Source organism: Oryx dammah, unplaced genomic scaffold (assembly GCF_014754425.2).
Source record: "Oryx dammah isolate SB20612 unplaced genomic scaffold, SCBI_Odam_1.1 HiC_scaffold_29, whole genome shotgun sequence".
In the NCBI taxonomy this organism is placed as follows: Eukaryota; Metazoa; Chordata; class Mammalia; order Artiodactyla; family Bovidae; genus Oryx; species Oryx dammah.
Window position 1 is genome coordinate 33,838,125 of NW_024070213.1, and position 23,845 is coordinate 33,861,969.

The 23,845-nt window shown below is 38.1% G+C and overlaps 1 protein-coding gene across 1 annotated transcript in view; it reads left to right on the forward strand.

Annotated features, from left to right (window-relative positions):
- Positions 1-23,845, forward strand: part of IRAG2 (inositol 1,4,5-triphosphate receptor associated 2) — a 53,371-nt gene that overhangs the window by 16,382 nt on the left and 13,144 nt on the right. The window contains 9 exon segments of the mRNA XM_040234590.1: positions 8,751-8,797; positions 8,905-8,969; positions 9,472-9,579; positions 12,663-12,733; positions 15,823-15,880; positions 19,058-19,112; positions 19,198-19,225; positions 19,493-19,633; positions 22,266-22,400. Of these exon segments, the coding sequence (XP_040090524.1) occupies positions 8,751-8,797; positions 8,905-8,969; positions 9,472-9,579; positions 12,663-12,733; positions 15,823-15,880; positions 19,058-19,112; positions 19,198-19,225; positions 19,493-19,633; positions 22,266-22,400 (708 nt within the window).

Genomic DNA, 23,845 nt, shown 5'->3' on the forward strand with positions numbered 1-23,845 from the left:
ACCTTCATAACAAGCCACTTACCCTGATATTCAGGCTTTTCTCTAATCTGACTGCAGTCTTAACCTTCCACCCTTTCCTCATCCCTGCCTTATTTATAGTTGTCCCTAAATGTCAGCCGAGCCGTGTGGTCTGCGTCGTCGGAATATATCACACAAAGCTGTTTTCTCGGCCCCAAACACTTAACAATCCTCCGTTTATCAAATTCCATGTGACTGTCAAGGCCCATTCCAAAGACTTTTCTTGTGATAGAAATATTTGCAGTCAAGCATCCCTAGTCCTTTATCTTCTTGTTTTTTAAAGATTTTTTTAATGTGGAAAATTTTTAAAGTCTTTATTGAATTTTGTTATTTTGTCACAGTATCGCTTCTGTTTTATGTTTTGGTCTTTTTTTTTTTTTTTTTTTTGGTCCTGAGGCATGTGGGATCTTAGCTCTCCAACACCCTGCACTGGACTGCCCAAGGAAGACCTCTTTATTCCTTCTTGAGATCGAAATCAGTAGGAATTAGAAGTTGAGAGATGAGGGTTTACCCTGGTTCTCCCTCTCTGCAATTGTGGAAAAGTCTTGTCATTCAGACCTCAGTTTCTTCATTTCTCAACTATCCCACTTGGGAAAAAATAAGTTTACCCTTTTCTTTTAGACCCCAGTAACTGTGTACCTCTTGTCTATATTTTTGGTTACATTGTAGTTCTTTGTTTGCTTTTGTGTTTTCCCATATCAGGTTATTAGCTTGGTATAGAATGCCTTTGGCCATTAACCAATGTCCACCTAGCATCCTGAATAGATTTGGTATATGGTAGCCATCCTATTAATATTTGGTGAATGCCTGTTTACTTCTTCAATTTTGTATCCGCTATAGGGTCTATTTAAAACATTGAGAGTGAGCACCCAGCGAACTTGTTGACCTGACAGTCTTGCCCTATTGCTTTCCGACTGGTGTTCCTGAGAACTATTTTTTATTCCTCTCCTGTATTCATAGAGATAGCTATATTCTAGCCTCTTTTGCAGAAAGCACAGTATGAGATAAGAATGAGCATCAGTATTCACAGGAGGATTTTGGGGTGAGCAGAGGACTCTAGCACGATTAACATCTCAAAAAGAACATCTCAGTAACATAATTTGGGGTCCAGTTTGGGGCATTCTTGGGAAGAACAGAGCTATTTTACTGACTCAGTGAAATCTATTTATTTGGAATATTTTAAGAGGGGAAAAAAAAGAAATTACTTCCAGTCTTTGTCTTTTAGAGGCTCAGACTAAAATATTTATGAGAGAAATTTTTACAGTACCTGAGTCATACTTCAAAACAATGCCAGGGTAGTTTTAGTGGGTGACAGTGTTGATGAAACAAGATGGGCTACAGGTTGATAACTGTTGAATCTATAAAATAGGTACACAAGGGTAGCTGTTCTATTCTGTCTACTTTTGCATTTATTTGAAATATTCCCCAATAGTGACTTAGAATTTTTAGCCACATAGCATGCTGCTGCTAAGTCACTTCAGTTGTGTCCGACTCTGCGTGACCCCATAGATGGCAGCCCACCAGGCTCCCCCGTCCCTGGGATTCTCCAGGCAAGAACACTGGAGTGGGTTGCCATTTCCTTCTCCAATGCATGAAAGTGAGAAGTGAAAGTGAAGTCGTTCAGTCGTGTCCGACTCTTCGAGACCCCATGGACTGCAGCCCACCAGGCTCCTCCACCCGTGGGATTTTCCAGGCAAGAGTACTGGAGTGGGTTGCCATTGCCTTCTCCAAGCCACATAGCCTAGGCTTTGGAATTAAGCAGGTGTGGTTTTAAACTGGCTCTGTTACTTATTATCTGTGTGACCTTGGACAAGTGGCTCAACCTCTTTCAGTTTGCTGGCGTCCCTTGTGAAACAGAGATATTAGTTTGCAGAGTTCTTCTGAGAATTCAAATACATACACATACATATATTACGCATACACGCACACATATATATATATCTGCACATACATATACATATATTATGTATATACACATACCTATATATATCTGCAACTGTTAAGTTCTGGTCTAACCAGTCCATGGAAACAAACCAGGTTTGTTTAGAGAAACAAACTGTTCATATTTAGAGAAAAGACAAATCTCAGTGCTCTGTCTCCTCACTTGCTGATGAAGAGGAAGCTCTCTTTGTTTCATGAGGTCAACATGAAACAAAAGAACATTTGTTTTTCCAAGAACCTGTGTTGATGCCTGGGCTTCCCTGGTGGTTCAAACGGTAAAGAATCTGCCTGCAATACAAGAGACCCTGGTTTGATCCCTGGTTCAGGAAGATCTCCTGGAGAAGGAAATGACAACTCACTCCAGTATTCTTACCTGGAGAACTCCATGGACCGAGGAGCCTGGTGGGCTACAGTCCAACAGGTCCCAAAGAGTCGTACACGACTGAGCAACTAACCCTTTCATACTGATGCCTACCAGTATACCTCAATGTCCTTCTGACCTCACCAACCAGTGGGTCCCAGGGAAAGGGACTTCACCTCCTGAGAGACTGTTGGAGAAGGCAGGTGGTTTCACCACTCCCATCCCTGCAGTCCTTTCTGTTTGCCGTCTCCACTGGCCACAGGCCCTGCCTGCCCCACTGCTGACCTCCTCAGAACACTGTCTGGACTTCTGGTAATCTCCTCACCCTGGTCAGTGGGGAGAAGTCTCTTCCTTCTTGTTCCAGCACTTTAAGGATCCTACTGTAGTGTCCGGTGGACTGCTTGTGACTTAGTTATTGAAATTATCCTTTGCTTTTCAAGACAGATGGATAATCCAGCAGTGCTGCAGAACAGGACAGTCTCCCACTGAGTTGATGCTTGCTGCTCTCTCCCACAGCTAGATCTAGCAGTTTATTTAGTCCAACTTTCTGCATTCTTCCTCACTCCTGGCAATTTCTATTTCTCTCAGGCCTAAGTTGTCTCTCCTTATAATCTATCTTTCTTTTCTTATTCACTCCTCCCAACACTGAGTCTGAATAGCAACCAAAGGATTTCTGGGCCTTTGCAAAACTGCATTCATGATTAGGTACCTGTGTGTGTCCCCCAACACTCCAAGAATTAAGATGGTTCATGAAAATCCTGGGACATCCCTGGTGGTCCAGTGGTTAAGACTCTACCTTACTACTTCAGTGGGTTGCAGGTTCAGTCCCTGGTCAGGAAAATAAGATCCTGCATGCCATGTAGTATGACCAGAAAAATTTTGGGGGAGCTTCCCAGGTGGTGCTAGTGGTAAAAAACCAGTCCATCAGTGCAGGAGATGTAAGAGATGAGGGTTTGATCCCTGGGTTGGGAAGATCCCCTGGAGAAGCCATGGCAACTCACTCCAGTATTCTTGCCTGGAGAATCCCATGGACAGAGGAGCCTGGTGGGCTACAGTCCATGGGGTCGAAAGAGTCAGACATGACTGAAGAGACTTAGCACCATGAAATGAAACTGATTCTCCCCTCTACCTACCTGAGTCTTAGATTTTACCTCAACGAGACTCTTTATAACATTTTAAAGTACCTGATTCATAGTAAACACTTGAGAAATAGCAACTGTAACTACCTGGTTCATAGTAAACACTCGGGAAATAGCAACTGTAACTGTCACCCAAAATCAGGATTATCAATAGCATGAAGCTCAGAGGATATAGGTTAAAGGATATGAAGATGAATTTTTGTTTTCCATTTGACTGGTAAAAAAAAAAGTATACAGTAAATATTAAGTGTTTTGCTATCCTTTTGAGATCTCCTTCATGTAATTACATGTTTTTGCCTCAGATGTACTATCACTAGAAAAGGGTGATTTATGAGGCAAAGTACAGAATCTATTTAAAAATATCTCAGATTTTTTGGCCATTGTCTGTCCTGTTCTCTCAAGCTGTGTGTGGGTGCAGCTTTAATAACCTTGGAGAATAAATAAATTGCCAGTTGCAAAATTGGAACATGTAAAAGTTGGCTGATAACTATATTACAAATGAACCTCAAAGTGGTGGGTGTGTCCTGTAGGTCTGAAGGTGTGGTGTCCTTTTAGTTAGAAACTGGAAAAAAAAAAACTTGTGAAGAATTAGTTTTATTTAGGTTATAGCAGAAGGCAGTAGCAACCGGCTCCAGTACTCTTGCCTGGAAGATCCCATAGACGGAGGAGCCTGGTGGGCTGCAGTCCATGGGGTTGCTAAGAGTTGGACACGACTGAGCAACTTCACTTTCACTTTTCACTTTCCTGTATTGGAGAAGGAAATGGCAACCCACTCCAGTGTTCTTGCCTGGAGAATCCCAGGGACAGGGGAGCCTGGTGGGCTGCCGTCTATGGGGTCGCACAGAGTCGGACACGACTGAAGCGACTTAGCAGCAGCAGCAGCAGCAGGTTACAGCAGTTATAATCTTTTGATGTTCAATTTTACATTCTTTTCTTTCTAGAAGATTGAAACTTTGACTCCAAGTCAAGGGCATTTTTTTTTTAAGTTAGAATCAAATAAGTCTATATAGACTCCTTTTGTTCAGGTTTTTTTTTTTTTTTCTCACAAAATCATATTACTTTACTTGAGTAGTGTCAATTGTCTAAAATGGATCTAAAAGTAAAAGTTACACTGGTAACACAAATGTTTCTTAGTGGAAGGGATTTTGATCATAAAAATCTATGGGTAAAATAGCATTTCATCTAAAAGAGTAACCCTGGAAGATTATCTAGGCCTATTAATTGCCCTTACTGATACTGATAGCGCTTCCCTGGTGGCTCAGATGGTAAAGAACCTGCCTGCAATGAAGGAGACTGGAGATTGATCCCTGGGTTGGGAAGATCCCTGGAGAAGGGAATGGCTAGCCTCTCCGGTATTCTTGCCTGGAGAATTCCATGGACAAAGGAGCCTGGTGGGCTACAGTCCATGGGGTGGCAAAGAGTTGGACACGATTGAGCAACTAACACTTTCACTTCACTTTCAATGTCTTAGAAGCTATTTCTTCATATTTTCTAACTGCATATTAATGCTGCCGTATGTATGTGAGAAAGCTGAAGTGAGAGGGGGAATGTGTGTGTATGTGTCTTACATTTACTGACCCAGTCCGTGGGAGAATACCTCGCTTTGTTCCATAAGTGCGTTGGCTACCCCACCCTTACCCTACATTAGACTTTTACTGTCAAAAGCAAATGGGCTGCACCACAGATTTTCATGTAAATGTTATGCAGGTTCCTATTTGAATGGCTTGAACAGGAAGAACATGCTTCCTGCTCTAGGCTGTCAGCATGTGTTAGACTCATTGATGTGAGCCAATCTTGTGCTGTAAGTAAGTCTCTCTCTTCTGAGCTTTCTCTTTCTTGCATGTAGTCAGTTTCTTGATTTTCCTTGGTTTTAAGATATATCCAGTAAATTATCTTTTTTTATAATCTGTCTAGATCCTGCAGTTGTGTGTGTTAGGTTTTCCTGTGGGCTCAAGAAACTGGTTTGAATAGGGGCACCTTTTGAAACTGGGAGAAAAGAGCATAATTGTAGAAAGTGTTTGCTGAGTTATTTTTCACCCCCCATTTCACACACAGACACCCTGAGGGGCTATATCTCCAACTTTCATTAACTATAACTCTAAATTTGGAAAAATAAAAATCTCCTTCTTTTGTTTGGCTCTTCTTCTAAGGAGGAAAAAATTGTTAGCTGAATATATGAAAATCTAGGATTGAGGTATGTTGTATATTAGGTTGTTTTTTTGATCAGTGAGATTTATAATGCTTCATGAATTGGGACTAATATCTAGTAATATCCAATATCTTTGCAAGAGAACAATGTAGTAATATATAGCTACTAAATACTTAATGTGGATCCAAAATCACAGAATTGTTACTTACTTAATCAATAAATATTTTATGTTTACCAGTTTCACATAAAAATGAGGATAAAAGAAGGGCTTTACACAGAGCATTATGACAGATGAGACTCATTTTAACATAATGTATTTTTACTGTACTTATTATTTTGATTTTAAATAATTAGAATTTTTAGAAAAAAATTTATAGAAATAATGTTTTCTCTTTCCTTTAATATTGGAAAGCAGTTTAATTCAATAGAAAATAGCTACATTCTCTTTCACACCTCTTAAATTCAAATATAAAGTTTCATGCCTGATTGGTATAAAAAGGAATTTTTCCTGACAAACTTAGGTTTTTAGTTAGTGCAGTATAATTATTGCATATATTATTATTATTATTTATAACACAGTAATAAGTGCTATTTCAAGTCACATATAATAATAGATTTCTATGTTATAAAGTGTTAAATGGGCCTGATTTTTTTTATTATTATTATTAAGGACTCAATGCTCATTGATTTTTATGGAGGATACTCAATGAAACTGAAGAATGTTTAAATTTTTCCTATTTTACAGCTTCATTTTCTTACATATGTATTGGTAGATAGTTAAATAAGCATATAATAATTACTAGTACAATATATTTAAATAGCTCAAGGACAGAGCCAATATCATTTAACTACCAATGGTATATAAGGTACAATTTCTCTTCAAAATTTAATGCACATATTTTCCTACTCTGTTCTGTGCGTACTTTCCTCTTTGCAACGCTGCTTATAATTTATGAAGTATTTGTTCTGCATATTTGTCTTTTTGACTGGCCTATGAGTTCCTCTGGGACAAGGACTGTGTTTCTGGTCTCTTTCAGGCTTCCAGTTTTGTTCCAGAAACAATGAAAGGCTGTTTCTGGCACAAACTAGGCCTTTGTTGAAAGTTATTGAATTAAACTGGTGCCACAAGGGACTTCAGTCACATAAAGTCTGACACAAACATGTTTAAAGCAGGGACAAAATGAAATAAAAGAGAAGATTGCCTAACATTTACATATACACGTTGTTGTTATTATTGTTCAGTCACTAAATTGTGTCCCACTCTTTGCGACCCCATGGACTGCAGCACGCCAGGCTTCCCTGTCCTTCACTATCTCCCAGAGTTTGCCCAAACTCATGTCCATTGAGTCAGTGATGTGATTCAACCATCTCATCCTCTGTCGCCCCCTTCTCCTCCTGCCTTCAGTCTTTCCCAGTGTGAGGGGGTTAGGTGTAAATTCTTGTTTGCAGGTTTGATTGTGGAGTTTTCTTAACATATGAGGTGAACATGTTGAAAGTTTATATTCAAATCATTTATAAGTCAAAGACAATCAACGGAAAGTCTTTGCCTCTCCAATAGCCTTAGGGTATTTCAGAAACAGTTCTGTTTACAGTGAAGAGGACACTATATTTAGTCTGATTGTTCAGACAGTTTAGAGGCTGGCACTACCATTCTGAATGCTTCTGGGAAATTACTTTATTCATTGGCTTTGCTTTCCTCACCTGAAATAAGTAAATCTTTTTTTTTTTTTAATCTCATTAAAATATATTGCATAAGGTTGTGGAGTGAATTAAATGAGATGGTATATAAAAGGGCTTAATAAATTGTAGTGTGCTGTACAGATGTAAGCTATTGTTTTTTGTATTGGCTAACTATATATTCAGCAAACTCTTATGAAACCTTTACCTTTCTGTGAAGTCAATCTTTTCTTGGATAGATTCTCAATATGGTATATGATATACAGCAACCCTCTGTTGAAACCTATTGTATGTTGTGACACCTAATAAGAAGTTCTATGTTTGATTATGGAAATTTAAATATCTTTATTTTTGCATTGTCTGTGCAGATTTTGGATATGTCCAAGTGATTTCAGATTTAATTTATTAAATTCTTATTTGTTTTTCTAAATAAATCAAATAATAAAAAAATATATTTATTAGTAAAACTTTTTATTAAAGAGGAACCCGTGTTCCCACTGTATTTTTTGAAAGAGAATAAGTGAATCTAGGGCTTCCCAGGTAGCTCAGTGGTAAAGCATCTGCCTGCCAAACAGAACATATGGGCTTGATCCCTGGGTTGGGAACATCCCCTGGAGAAGGAAATGGTTACCCACTCCAGTATTCTTGTCTGGGAAATCCCAAGGACAGAGGCGCCTGGCAGGATGCAGTCCATGGGGTTGCAAAGAGTTGGACATGACTTAGCGACTAAATAACAACAGCAAAAAGTGAATTTATATTCCCACTGCTTTCTTTATTTTTTGAAAGAGAATGAGTAAACCTAATCTCCTAAAGTTCCCTCCAAACTAGGAGCCTGATGGGGATTACAAAGCTCAAATGAGACTTTCAAATACTTGCCCTGGCATACTGGGACCACAACTTTTTTGGGGGTGGGGAGGACCACAATTGTGTTAAAGCTCTTTTTGAGCCCCAAGTAAGAGGAGCTGATGTAGATATAATCCCTCAGAACTTTGAGACTTGGATAAACTTTAAATGTGTTATGGATCTAGCTAGAAAATTGAGAACCATTTTTAAATCAACAGGTCAAAAGTTTTAGGTTGAGTAATAGTTCCATAAATAGAAATGTTGTTTCATGCCCACGTAGAATGCCCACTTAGTTCTGTTTAAAGAAAATTTAAGTTCATGATAGAAACTGTCTGCCCTTTAAGATTAGAATTTGTTTTGCCCAAGATTTTATATTTTCTTTCAATATTGGACTTGCAAGTATAGTTAAAATTGGACTTTATTTTTGAAAGTACAGCTTTGAGTAAGTATGTACATCCATCTGCCCTATGGCATCACAGTCCCATATCCTCTCCAAAAGAGCAAAGCAAATATGGGTTCATTTAAAACTGTATGAAAATATTTGCTTAACACAACCTCTCTGGAATGGAAAATGTCAAATTGTTAAACTTATTTCTCTCTCTCTTTTTTTTTTTCCTTTAAGGAGAATGGTGTTGAATACTTATGTTCTGAGAGCCAGCCCCAATCCAGGTTTGCCTGTTTGTTTCTGTATGTGAATTTGGATGCATATTCCATAATTTCTAAGAGAATTCTTTGGACCCAACACTCCAAAAATACTACTTCTACTCTTTTGACAGGGAATATTCCATCCTACCATCTCCTGGTCACACTTCATCCACAGAGAGTACTGTAACTTCAAGTGGTAAGTAGATTAGAAAAAATATAAGACTGTTAATCTGTTGTATTGAAAATGGATAATGAACAAGAACCTATTGGAACTCTGCTCAATGTTTTGTGCCAGCCTGGATGGGAGCGAGGTCGAGGTTTGGGGGAGAATGGATACCTGTATATGTATGGCTGAGTTCCTTTGCTGTTCACCTTTCACCTGAAACTATCACAACATGGTTAATCAGCGATACCCCAGTGCAAAATGAAAAGTTTAAAGTTTGGGGGAAAAATAAATAAATATGAGGAAACAGAAAAAAACTGGAGGATATTCTACTAAAGATCCCATATGCAGAAAGCTGTACTCTATTTCAATAAATGGTATATTATTTAAAACTTCCTTTAAAAAATTAGAATGTTGATATTATAACCATAAGCTTGGATATCTTGTGATCTCCTGAGGTGTATACAAGTGAAAAGGACATAAGCAAATAATCTTTTGCATAGTATTCATGCTGTTAGTTTCTTCCTGTTGATAGATTCTGGATCAGAAATTTTGCATATGGCTTCTGGTGACCTTGACTGTAAACCACTCTGTGAGAAAGAGGAAGATAAAAGATCAGCTTCTGCTGTGACAGAGATCCCAGGTAAGCTGTTGAAGGGTTCAAGCATAGTTTCCATTCTAAAACATGAAACGAACCTGGAAGCTAGTGGAGTAACTATCATGAGTGGCTGAGTAATATTGTCTTATAAAAGAATTTTGAAGACATAGTCTGAAGAAAAGAACTCTTTAACAGGTGACCATGGCCTTCATATATGACAATGTGACCAACCTTTTTCCAACCCTATATTTAGAATAAAACTTACCATGTATTTTAATGGGATTTAAATATCTCCTTATGGCCAAAATTTATTGGACACACCTGAGTCTCAGCTGTGATGCAGTTGTGAAATCACTTACTTAGGAAATTCTCAGAATCCTCATTAGAATTTACTAGGTTAAAAGGATGGACCAGGACTTTTCTGGTGGCCCAGTGATTAAGACTCCGTGCTTACACTACAGGGGCCATGGTTCATTCCCTGGTGGGGGAATTCAGATCCTGCGTGCTATGTAGCATGGTCAAAAAATTTTTTTAAATAAAATAAAAACTGTATATTAAAAGAAAAAAGGATGGACCAATTAGTGATGGTCCACTCAGGAGGCAGAAATTAACTAGACAATGCATTAGATCCTCCTTTTCTGCCATTTGAGTCTGAAAATAAAGTGGTTATTCTCAACCATTTCCTGTTAGGTATCACTACAGTTGATACTCTTGGGAAATGTAGGCTCCCATTTCTACCTAAAATGTCAGTTAAGGAAAATTCATTGAAAGTTAAATTGGCAATTAAATTTGAGATATAGGTGCTAAGTTAAAGGAGCTGTAAAATTGTAGAAAGGAATCCATTCCTTCATTTAACTGAAGAATATCTCTACATTCTATCTCACACCAAATAAGAAAAATTTTAATTAAAACTACACCAGGATACCATTTTTTATCTGTCATGTAGACAAAGACTGAACAGTTTGTTTGCACACTTCTGGTAAGATTGTTGGAAGAAAAACAATTCTCATCCATTGCTGCAAGGAATGTAAATTATTATAATTAGTATGGAGAGGAATTTGCCAATATCTACCCAAAATTTAAATGTATGTCAGTTCAGTTCAGTCGCTCAGTTGTGTCCGACTCTTTGCAACCCCATGTACTGCAGCACGCCAGGCCTCCCTGTCCATTGCCAACTCCTGGAGCTTACTCAAACTCATATCCATTGAGTCGGTGATGCCATCCAACCATCTCATCCTCTGTCACCCCCTTCTCCTCCTGTCTTCAGTCTTTCCCAGCATCAGGGTCTTTTCAAATGAGTCAGCTCTTTGCATCAGGTGGCCAAAGTATTGGAGTTTCAGCTTCAGCATCAGTCCTTCCAGTGAATAGTCAGGACTGGTCTCCTTTAGAATGGACTGGTTGGATCTCCTTGCAGTCCAAGGGACTCTCAAGAGTCTTCTCCAACACCACAGTTCAAAAGCATCAATTCTTCAGTGCTCAGCTTTCTTTATAGTCCAACTCTCATCCATACATGACTACTGGAAAAACCATAGCTTTGACTCGATGGACCTTTGTTGGCAAAGTAATGTCTCTGCTTTTTGATATGCTGTCTAGGTTGGTCATAAATGTATGTATCCCATGCTAAAATAATTGGTTTATGGGAATTTTTCCTGTATATCTAAGTGCACACATACTATATGACATATATGGAAGTTTATTTACTGCAGCATTGTTTGTAATAACAAATAATGGAAACAAGTTAACTATCAGTAGAAGACTAACATATTTTGGCGTATACAAGTAATGGAATACTAATATATATTTGTAAAACATATACAGAAGGGAACTTTTTTCTTGGAAGAATATCAAAGAACTATTGTTTCTCAGGGAAAAGAACTAGAGTACAAAGCACTGTGTATTGTATGTAAATATTTGTGAAAAAAATAGAAAAAAGTTTTCGTACATATAACACATATATAAAATATCTCTACAAAGCTAGACAGAAATTAGTAACATTGTCTACGAGTCAGGAAACTGGCTTTCTGGTGGGCATGATGGGAGAGAAAATTTTCACTGAAAAACATCTTATACTTTTGATTTATAGACCATATCAATCTACTATCAGCCTTAAAATATTTTTAAATATAAAATTTCCATAGGGAAGATTTTTATGTCTTTGAAGATAGTGGTTACCATTTTGTTCTTATTTCCATATAAATTTTAAAAATTGAGTACATCCTTTAGTTATTCTGTTTTCTTGAAAGAAACAAAATCTAACTATTGTTGTTGACCTTTGTGTCTGGACTGAACTAAATTCAGGACAATGGGTCAAGATGAAAATCATTATCAAGTACATTACAGTACAAATAAATACAGGGAAATTACAAAAAGGAATGGCATAAATTAAAAGTGCATCTCTTTTTCTTAGTTTGATGACATTTTACTTAGAAAAATCCTGTGTTTTGGAAGGATATCATACTTTGTTATCAGGCCTGCATATGTAATTTTTTAAAACATGTTTGTCAAGTTATTTTAAAAAAGCTAGCTACCCTGGTAAGGGAAGAGCCAGCTTAGCTGGCTCAGTGGTAAAGAATCTACCTGCCAGTGCAGGAGATGCAGGTCCAGTCCCTGGATCAGGAAGATGCCCTGGAGAAGGAAATGGCAACCCACTCCAGCAGACTGGCAGGCTACAGTCCATGGAGTAGCAAACTAGTTGGGCAGGATTTAGTGACTAAGCAACAACAACTAAGTAATTGTTCATCCTTCTTTCATTCTGTTTCTACAAGTACACTAGTAATGTGTTTGATTAAACAAGCAGCATCAGCCTTAAAAAATAGTTTAAAAACCCTATTATTTGAAGGCCATACAAGTATGGCACATTTGTATGGCAGATGTATTTGTATTCGCACTTTTAATTTATGCCATTCCTTTTTGTAATTTCCTTGTATTTATTTGTACTATAATGTACTTGATAATGATTTATACAAATATTCATTTAAGAAATTTTACATGGCTAGCTTATTTGGGAACACATATTAAACCCGTTCCACTTAGGTGTCTGCCCACATTGCCGCCCTCACTATTTCTTCCTCTTTCCCTTGTAACCCTCCTTGCCCCACAATGTTTGGTGTATTTCCTCCTTCTTACAGGTGGAAGTCCAGCTCCTGAAAACATTGAACTGCAAGGCTCTGTGACTGAAGAAAAAAGCATGTTGATTCAGGTAATATATACGTGTTAACAATAAAAGTCATGATACATTACAATGGTAGAACTGCCCCTTTAAGTTTGCAAAGTACTCTTAAAAGCATTATTTCAATTTATCCTTTCAAAATATTATGAGGTTCATAGAAGTTAGTTATAGCAATATTTTATAGATGAAGAAGTTGAAGCCAGAGCATCCAGGGTCATGCAGTAGAGTCAGAGGTAGGACCTCCTGACTCCACACTGGTTTTTCTTTCATTCATTCTTGCATTTGTTAACTCATTTATCCATTAAAGGTCTACTGGAAACAAGCTAAATATCTATCTCTAAAGTCCTCTTACATAAATGAATGCATTAATAAATAAGGCTAAATAAAAGTGATACCTGTCTTAAAAATATTCTATAATTAAGGGAGGAAACATACAATTACTCAGTAATTAGACTGCAGTTAAACTAACTGATTTAGTTCAGCCTATTTGATTATAAGAAACAGAGACTCGTGTAACTATTAATAACCCAGGTTGAGAGAAGGTTGTGACATGTATACATTTGAAGTAATGAGATAAAAATTTTATGCTAAAGGGAGTAGAGTAATTGGATATGTGGTTTGGAATAATTCTTTGTAATATACATTATACCTAAAGTGTAGTGTTAGCTAGCAGACATGACCAAAATAGTTGCCTCTTATTAAAAATTGGACAGAGGAAAATTCAAATCCTCTAGTCTTTCAAGTTGGAGAAGGCAATGGCACCCCATTCCAGTACTCTTGCCTGGAAAATCCCATGGATGGAGGAGCCTGGTGGGCTGCAGTCCATGGGGTTGTGAAGAGTCGGACACAACTGAGCGACTTCACTTTCACTTTTCACTTTCATGCATTGGAGAAGGAAATGGCAACCCACTCCAGTGTTCTTGCCTGGAGAATCCCAGGGATGGGGGAGCCTGGTGGGCTGCCGTCTATGGGGTCACACACAGTCGGACACGACTGAAGTGACAGCAGCAGCAGCAGCAACAGCAGCAGTCTTTCATAGTAGTCTTTTGAGAAAACACTTTTTTTTTCTCATTTCAAAAAGAAAAAAAACTTAAATAATGGATTAGAAAATGTAGTAATGGAAGTAGGGGACTGGTTAGAATGTTATTGGAATAATTCAGGCAAGATATGAAGATAGTATGAATTTAGTGATAATGAAAAAAATGAGACTTATTTGAGAGATATTTACGGAATAACATTCACAGTACATAGTGACTGATAATCAGGTGCCTGGGAAAAGGTAAATACTCAGGTTTACAGCTTAACCTACAGAATGAGTAGAACAACATGAGAGTAGGAAAGAGTAAGAAGAATTTGTGGGGTAAATTTAATTAATTTGAAATAAGTCAAGTTTCAGGTTGATATGTGATATCATCAACACCCTGTAAGGAGATTTTATAGATAAGCTATATTCATAAACTCATCAATAGGACTTTGGGGACAGAGACATATTTGTGAGTTACCAGCAAAAAAACCAAGCATGTGGATGAGATTTCCCAAGAAAGGAGAGCAGGCAGAGAGAGAGAACAGAGGATAATGGACTCTTGATGATTCCAGTGTCAAATAAGAGGAGGCCAGTGGTAAAGGAGATGGGAAGGAGCTATTGTAGTGATTGGGGGACATCAGGAAAGGGAAGCCAAGGGCTGAACACCTTCAAGGAGGGGATTCTAGATCATTTTAGATGCTACAGTGAGCTTAAGTAAGATACTGACTGGAAATTATTCATTGGGTTTGGCAGTAGGGAGGTCACTGATAACTGGGGAGGGCACGTTCCTAGGGGTGTTGGGTGCAGGGGCAGAGTAGTTCACAGATCACAAATGGGAAATGAAGAACTGGAACAACTCTTCAACAGTGGCCAACAGTGGCCAACTCTTCCCAGAAGAAGCATAGCCAGGAAGCACAGAAGAAGAGGAAAATGACATGACCGGAAGACATCATAGGATTAAGAGAGGATTAAAAAAAATTAAGATTGTGTAAATATTGATACAAATGATCCAGTGTTTTACCTGCATGATTGCATTTGTTATATTTTGTCAAAATCTTAGTTTCAATTGTCCAAAAATGATATGATGTGGTATCCAGGGCCCTACAAAGGAAATCTGTCTTGGCCAAAATAAGGAGATATGGAAAAATTTTGAGAATCTTGAATAATAATTATCTGAAAATAATTGTAACCTATAGTCTCTCCTTTAGATTTCCCCAGGCAGTAGAGTACAACTCCTTATTGTGTAGATGCCTTTGTAGGACAGTTGGTCAGTGACCTTAGAGTATATTCAGATGGAGTAAAAGCCAAACATAGCACAATATATATTTTTTTGAAGTATAATTGCTTTACAATGTTCTGTTAGTTTCTGCTGTACAATAAAATGAATCAGCTGTATACATACATAGATCCCTTCCCTCTTAGACCTCCCTCCCACTCCTTCTCCATCGCACCTCCTAGGTCATCACAGAGCACTGAGTTAAGCTCCCTGTGTTATACCGCAGATTCCTTCCACTGGCAATCTATTTTACACGATCTATTTTACTGTATATATGTCTGTCCTAATCTCCCAATCATCCCACTCTCCCCTTCTACCCCTGTATCCACATGTCCATTCCCTACATCTGAGTCTCATTTTGGCAGTTATTTTGTCAAAATTTCCCCAACAACCCATTGGGAATGCTGGATGTGAAAGTCCTAGATTACCACTTCCTTTTCATTCATTCAGTCCCGCCTCTCCCTCAAGCTCCAACTTGTTCTTTGCCTGCAGAGACATTCCATGCTTCTTAAGCCATATGTCTCTCTCCTCCCTTTGCAAAGCATATATTTGTATCTCATTTGGCAGGCACTTAATCCTAGTCTTCTTTGTGGTAATTGGTATCACATTTGCAGCTTTTCAGGTATTTCTGGTTCTTTATGCCTCAACTAGACTGGAAACCCCCTTGGAGCCAGTCCTCTTTTCTTAATCCCTAACACAGTTCATGGCATATTTTGTTTTTGAACAGGGTAGGGCGGGAGAGGACAGGAAGCCAAGAAATGATTGGATATGAAGGATTTCCACTCTATGTACAGCAATAAAATCTCCTTATGTTTTTAGGAAGCCAAAAAGGAACCAGAAACAATAGATGAGCACAGAAAAGAATGTGCTGCAGGAGGTAAGGAATGTTCTCTTCCAACCCCCCTCATTAACTTTTATTCCCTGCTGGTAGGTTTTATGGGAGAGATCTTTCTCAGTAAAGAAATGGTAAGCCAACTCTTTGTGACCCCGTGGACTATTACCTACCAGGCTCCTCTGTCCATGGGATTCTTCAGACAAGAATACTGGAGTGGGTTGCCATTTTCTTCTCCAGGGGATCTTCCTGACCCAGGGACTGAACCTGAGTCTCCTGCATTGCAGGCAGATTCTTTACCGTCTGAGCCACCTGGGAAGCCCCCTATAACTCTGCATCTGTAGATAAGACCAGCCAAATAGAACTAATTTTAATTCAATTTGTATCATTTTCAGAATGCCATATTTACATTGCATTGCCTGTTAAGCCTAAAGGTCTGGTAATAACTAGTGCCCTATTGTGAATTAAAAACTGTGCCAATGTTGGGACTTCCCTGAAGATCAGTGGCCAAAACTCCACACTCCCAGTGCAGTGGGCCTGGGTTCAATTCCTGGTCAGGGAACTAGATCCCACATGGCACAGCTAAGAGTTTACATGCCTCAACTAAACATACTGTATGCCTTAAGGAAGATCGAAGACCCTGTGTGCTACCACTAATACACCATGTAGCCAAATAAATAAATATTTTAAAAATGCCAATGTTAGTAGTGAATTCTCAGCAGCTCTAATCTAAGATTTTTTTTATTGCCCCATCTAAAAGCAAATAAGCCAGTATTTAAAGAATGAGTGTTAATTTGCTTCTCTCCCCATCTTCCTGTTAAGATGGAACAGTGGATAGAGTTCCGCCTTTGGAAATCAAACACTATGCTCAGTCACTCTTACTTGCTGTGACTTTGGAAAGTTGTTTAACCTGAGTCTTAATTTCCTCATTTGCAAAGTGGAAATGATGAGTAAAAAACAATGTGGTGGTGGTTTAGTCGCTCAGTCGTGTCCGACTCTTATGACCCCATGGACTGTAGCCCCCCAGGCACCTCTGTCCATGGGATTCTCCAGGCAAGAATACTGGAGTGGGGTGCCATTTCCTTGGTAGCTCAGCTGGTAAAGAATCTGCCTGCAGTGCAGGAGACCCCTATTTGATTCCTGGGTCAGGAAGATCCTCTTTAGAAGAGATAGGCTACCCACTCCAGTATTCTTGGGCTTCCCTGGTGGCTCAGCTGGTAAAGAATCTGCCTACAATGTGGCAGACCTGGGTTCAATCCCTGAGTTGAGAAGTTACCCTGGAAAAGGGAATAACTACCCACTCCAGTATTCTGGCCTGAGAATCCCATGGACAGTATAGTCCATGGGGTCACAAAGAGTTGGACATGACTGAGCGACTTTCACTTTCAAAAATCAATGTACTCTTTATGAATAGACTGTGCTAAGTACTACGCAAAATTCTTTATGTGCATACTTCCATCTAGTTCTCCCCAATGCCTGTTTGAAATAGGTAAGCTGTGATTCAGTTTCATAGCATATAAACTGTAGGTAAGAAGAGAACCTACCACAGAAGGCTGGCTGTGAGGATTGAGTAAACGATGTAAAAAGCACTTAGAAAAGTGCCTGATGAAAGTTCTCATAAAAACTTCTATAGAAAAATAGAAAAATCATTCTTATTTTGTGGATGGTTTGATGAAGTTGTGACTACTTGTTCCAAGTAACTTAGTTATAAGGATCAAAGTGTTGACTGAAAAAAAAAGCACAACCTAAACTTTGAGAATTACATTTTATCTGGTAGATTTATTAAGGACTTAAGCCTGGGATATAGCTTCTCAGCTCTGAGGAACTGCTCCAAACAGGTAAAGGAAGAGACAGGATATATAGGAGTTTGCCAAGAAACAAAACAACAAAAAACCACCAGGCCATCCAACATGGAAAGACTACTGCTAATTGTAAAAAACCCAGACATCTCAAGTTAATGAATTTAGCACTTTTCTGTGCATGGGAAGATACAAGAGTTTGGACTTATTACAATCATTCCTTTGTTATGTACCTTAACTGTCTAGGACCAATATCCTGCTTTTCTCCATCTTAAAACTCTGATGGCTTGATGGCAACAACATCTTTTGTTTACTGAAATGACAGGTGACATTCTTTGTCCACAAAAGCTAGGATTTAAACTAGGTTTTTTCAACTCATCTAATGCCCTTAATAACTAATATTGTGTTCTTTGCAAAATAGTGAAGAGTATCATTAATATGTGTAAAGAGTCTTGTTCTGGGACTGGCCTATAGTAAACCTGTGGGAAATAATTGGGATGTCATATTTATACTGGCTACCTGATGTGAAGAGCTGACTCATTGGAAAAGGCCTGATGCTGGGAAAGATTGAAGGAAAGAGGAGAACGGGGTGACAGAGGATAAGATAGTTAGATAACATCATTGATTCAGTGGACATGAGTTTGAGAAAACTCGAGGAGATAGTGAAGGATAGGGAAGCCTGGAGTGCTGCAGTCCATGGGGTTGCAACGAGTCAGACATGACTTAGCCACTGAACAACAACAACAATCATTCTTACTGTTATTGTTACTATTATTATTATTATACTATTAATATTATTTCTACTACTAGAATCATTACTCTCCTTGTTGTTGCTGCTTTCAAACCCTTGATATGTAGGAGGACCAGGGTACCAGAGGAAGGTATGTGTTTAACCATGGAATCAAATTAAATAAACATTCAAATACAGGAAGAACAAACTGGGCTGTCCCTTGACTCTGAGACATCTAATGTGAGCCACTAATTTTAACATCATCATAATCCCCAAAGCATAACGTAGCACAACATTATCTTATATTAATATTTAAGCAGATGTATTATTAGCTGAGAGACATCCCAGGTGGCTCAGTGGTGAAGGATCTGCCTGCCAATGCAGGAGACAAAGGTTCAGTTCCTGGGTTGGCAAGATCCCCTGGAGGAGGAAATGTCTACCCACTCCAGTGTTCTTGCCTGGAGAATCCCATGGACCGAGAAGCCTGGTGGGCCACAGTCCATGGGATCACACAGTGTCAGACATGACTGAGCGACTGAGGATGCACGCATGCATTATTAGCTGGCAAGCTTCTCAGACCTATGTCAATGAAATGCCTTTGTTTATTGGAGCAAGGACATAACAACATTTGGTTGAATGTGCCCTTAGCTATTAATCCTTTTTAACCAAATACGGTTCTATCATCTTTAATAGGTGCTGCTCTTTCCTCTCTTCCTGTGAAGTCAGTTAACTTTAAACAAAGTGACAAGTAAGTTCTTCCTCTTACAGCATGCTCACATTTTTTGCATTCCTGTTGAACTATGTTTGAATAAGTTCTTTCTCTTATTCTGTAGCACTTCTGCTAATGAGAAGGAGGTAGAGGTAAGTTTCAAGCAAATATTTTTTTCTTTAATAAAAAAAGTGTTTCAGAATCACTGGCCTACAGTCCCTGTATGCTTTGCTTTTTCATAAGCTGTCCTACGTGTGTTGTCTTTGGCTTGGCCATGACAAAGTACAGGTAAAGCCCATGCATGCTAGCATTATGTCACGGGGAGAAGAAAGATATGCTTCAGTGTAATTTGGTATTAAGCTAACATATTTGACTATATCCAACGTTCTCCCCTCACCTTCACATTATTTTGACAATAGGCCGAATTTCTCAGATTATCTTTGGGATTTAAATGCGACTGGTTCACCTTGGAGAAAAGAGTGAAGCTTGAAGAAAGATCCCGTGACTTGGCTGAAGAAAATCTGAAGAAAGAAATCACTAACTGTTTAAAACTGTTAGAGGTAAGAACCCTAACATTTGGGAACTATAGGTTTGTTATATTATTAATAAAGTTTTCAAAACTTCATGAGTTTATTTGTATAACTAAAACTATCACCAGGTACCAAACCCTGTCTGACTCAAATGTGAATTAAATAGGAGGTAAGAAGTCACAATCAAGCTAAGATAAAAGGCTCACCAATAGAAGGGTGTAAGCAGTAAAACAAATGTGTTTAAAGCAGTTATGTGAATCTTCTGCCATCTCTCTAGATCTTCAAATAGATTTCAGGTAGAAGAATAAGCAGAAAACACTTTTAAGCTTCAAAGAAGATAATCCAAAGGGCATTTCCATTGAATTAACTGATAAAAGAAGATGGTGACTGATTTCAGTCTTGTTAGATAATGGGCAGACCCTTCTGGAAGGTACACAGAAATGTAATAGCTACTATATTCTTCTATTTTGTGAAGTCACCATAAATAACAGATGGGTTGGAAAATTAAAATGGCTAGTTTTTGAAAAAGAAAAGTAAAGAAAACCATGTTCTGTTTTTATTGTGGTTTGAAAAACACATAATATAAAATTTACCATAATAACAATTTTAAGTGTACCTTAGTAGTGTTGAGTATATTCACATTGTTATGAAACAGAGCTTCAGAACTTTCTCATCTTGCTTACTGAAACTCTATGTCCATTAAACTACTCCCCCTTTCTCTTTCTCTCAGCCCCTGGTAATCACCATCCTATTTTCTGTTTCTGTGAATTTGACTACTTTAGATAGCTTATGTAAGTGGACTCATACAGTATTTGTCTTTTTGTAACTGGCTTATTTTTCTTAACATAATGTCCTCAGAGTTCACCCATGTTGTAGCATGTGGCAGGATTTCCTTCCTTTAAAGCTGAATACAATATTCCATTGTATGCATAGACCACATTTTATTTATCCATTTGTTTATTGATGGACATGTGAGTTGCTTCCACCTCTTGACTGTTGTGAACATTGAACATTTTTGCTATGATATTGGTGTGCAAATATCTCTTCAAGACCCTGCTTTCAATTCCTTTAGAAATATGCCCAGATGTTGGATTGCTGGATCATGTCGAGTTCTATTTCTTAAGTTTTTGAGGAGCCAACATACTGTTTTGCACAGTGGTTACACCATTTTACAGTCCTACTAACAATGTACCAAGGTTCCAATTTCTCTATATCTTGGCCAACATGTTATTTTCTGATTTCTGATAGTAGCTATTCTCATAGGTGCAAGGTGATTATCTCATTGTGGTTTTGACTTGCATTTCTGATGATTAGTATTTGAAGCATCTTTCGTATGCTTACAGGTCATTTGTGTATCATCTTTGGAGCATGTCTATTCAAGTCCTTTGCCAAAATTAAAGTAATAGATATGATTTGCAAATATTTTCTCCCATTTCGTGGGTTGCCTCTTCATTCTGTTGATTATGTCCTTTGAGGCACAGAAGCTTGTAAGTTGGATGTAGTGCTCTTTGTCTACTTTTGCTTTTGTTGTCTATGCTTTTGGTATCATATTCAAGAAATCATTGCCAACTCCATTGTCAGGAAGCTCTTCCGCTATGGTTTTCTTCTAGAGTTATTTTCCGGCACTATATAGTTTGGGGTCTTCCATCCATTTTGGATTGATTTTTTTATATAGTGTAAAATAAGAGTCCAACTTTACTGTTTTGCAGTTTTCCAGCATCATTTATTAAAGAGACTATTCTTTCTCCATTTTGTAGTCTTGGCACCCTTGTCAAAGATCATTTGACCATATGACCATTTGATCGTGTGTAGGTTTATTTCTGGGCCTGCTGTTCTGTTCTATCGGTCTGTCTTTATGCCAATACCATACTGTTTCAGTTACTGTAGCTTTGTAATGTACTTTGAAACCAAGACCTGGGGTACCTTTAGCTTTGTACTTTTGTTTTCAAAATTGTTTTGCTCTTCAGAGTCCTTTAAGATGCCATATGAATTTCAGGATGAATTTTTCTGTTTCTGCAAAAAAAAAAAAATCCATTGGGGTTTTGATAGAGATTATATTGATTTGTTAATTGATTTGACTTGTATGGACAGTGAGACAAATGGCTTTCCATCAGGAAAGCTTTAGGAAAGCCATCATCTTAGATCAATGGCACAGGTTTGAGATAAATATTCATAAGGCAATAAAGGCCTACTTACCTAACCAGCCTAGGCTCACCTTGTCATCAATGGAAGGGCAAATATAGTGGTCAGAGTCAAGTATAATTTGAGTATATTTTTACTACTTTTCTTAAAAGTTCAAACTATGTTCTTCATATAGTGCATTCATTTATAGGAATAATTTCTTTACCACTGCCAATTAATTATATCCCATCCCATTAATTGTAGAAGAAAGATATAAACACACATGAAGGGTGGCAAATTTGGGAAGTTAAAGTGGAGGAGATCAAAATTGTATAACAGATTTTATGAACACCTCCATAGGTCTACTTGATAGCCAACAAAGATCATAATATTTCAGTAGCATTCATTATTTGTCTTTACTGCTGCTTTTCACCTTCCACAGAGTTAGTAGAGTCACCTGCATTTACAACATAGTCAGCAGTTAGAATCACTTGCTGAATACTTGGGTTTGATACTTTCTAATACGTTACTTTCTGTGCAGTCTCTAACATCTCTTTGTGAAGATGACAGCCAGGCCCAGGAAATCATTAAGAAGCTGGAGAAGAGTATAACATTCCTCAGCCAGTGCACAACACGAGTGGCCAGTAGGGCTGAGATGTTGGGAGCCATTAATCAGGTAATTTGTCTCCATTTCTCTAGTTACAATGAAATTACTGAAAGGATTTATTATCTGTAACATTATGGATTGTATTTCTAGGAAAGTACTCTATTTGATCATTTCAGAATATTTTTGGTATTTTGTGCTTTTAAACAATGCAGCAATAAAGATCCTTATTTATGGATCTTCTCATTCTTATTCAGAGAGAAGTAGATTTTTTTTTTTCAAAATTTCTTTGTGGGAAATTCTGGGAAAGATTTTAAGTTTTTGAATCTATACCTAAACAGATGTGTTATATTCATATCTCTAAATAATATGTCTACACTATCACTTAGTGATTTATTTATAGTTTTAGATATTTACTTGTTTCTTACTATGAAGATGAATACTTAGTTCTTTTATCAATCTCTCCTTCCTCACACCTAAAGTGTCTCTCACTTTGTTGTTGATCTCCTTTCCAGACCAAGCTTAAATTCCATGGTCAAACACTATATTCACTCTCTTTCATGAACTCTCAACACTTTTACCTCTCTTGTTTTATTCATTTAGAAAATCTACAATCTTGTTTAATATACTTCTTTTCCTGCTCATGCCTGCAGAGCTGGAAGACCTCACACCCTTATGCTGATTGAGTTCTCTTGAAATTCATCACAAATCTTAAGTGGTCCTTGGGGCTTCCCATCATTCACCCTGCTTCTCTTCTATATATCAATTTCATATTTTCCCTTTCCCCGAAATCCCCATCCTGTCCTCTCCTGTCTTCTCTGCCAAATGATGACTTTGCTTCCTAATTCAATAGGAAATCTGAGACAGTCAGAAGGAATCTACCAAAAGCTTTGAACCTACAAGCATCTAAACACTTACCATTGCCTTCCTTCCTAGTACCAAAGATGAGTTTTCTCTGCTATCTAAGGCTAACCATCCCACCTCTATGCAAGATCCCCTTCCTTTCAGTTTGCTCAGAATCTGGGCCACAATTTTCCATGCAGTCTTTCCTCTCCAGTTTCCCCCCACTCTATTGAATTATTCTCATCAACACACAAATTCTTAAATACTTTGTTTTTAAGACAGGAAAAATAACACAAAGCAAACACAAAAATTCTTTCACTCTTTCTCCTTTGGTTACCACCCTGTTTCTCCATTGACATTTTTAGCAAATTTCCTCAGTAGGACTGAACTCACTGTTTCTAATTTCTCTCCTCCTGTCATCTCTGAAATTTACTCTAGACGGCCTTAACCTACTCTTTTTTCTTAACCTGTCTGCTATATTCAACATGGCTAAGCTCTTCCTCCTCCTGGAAACACTCTTGACATTTGGCTTCCAGGTACCACAATCCCCTGGTTTTTTTCTCTACATTATGAATCATCATGGACCTTTCCAGGCTCCTTTATGGGTCCCCATCTTTCTCTCAGCCTTATTAATCTCGATGGACCCCACGGCTTTACCTTTACACGTCTGATCT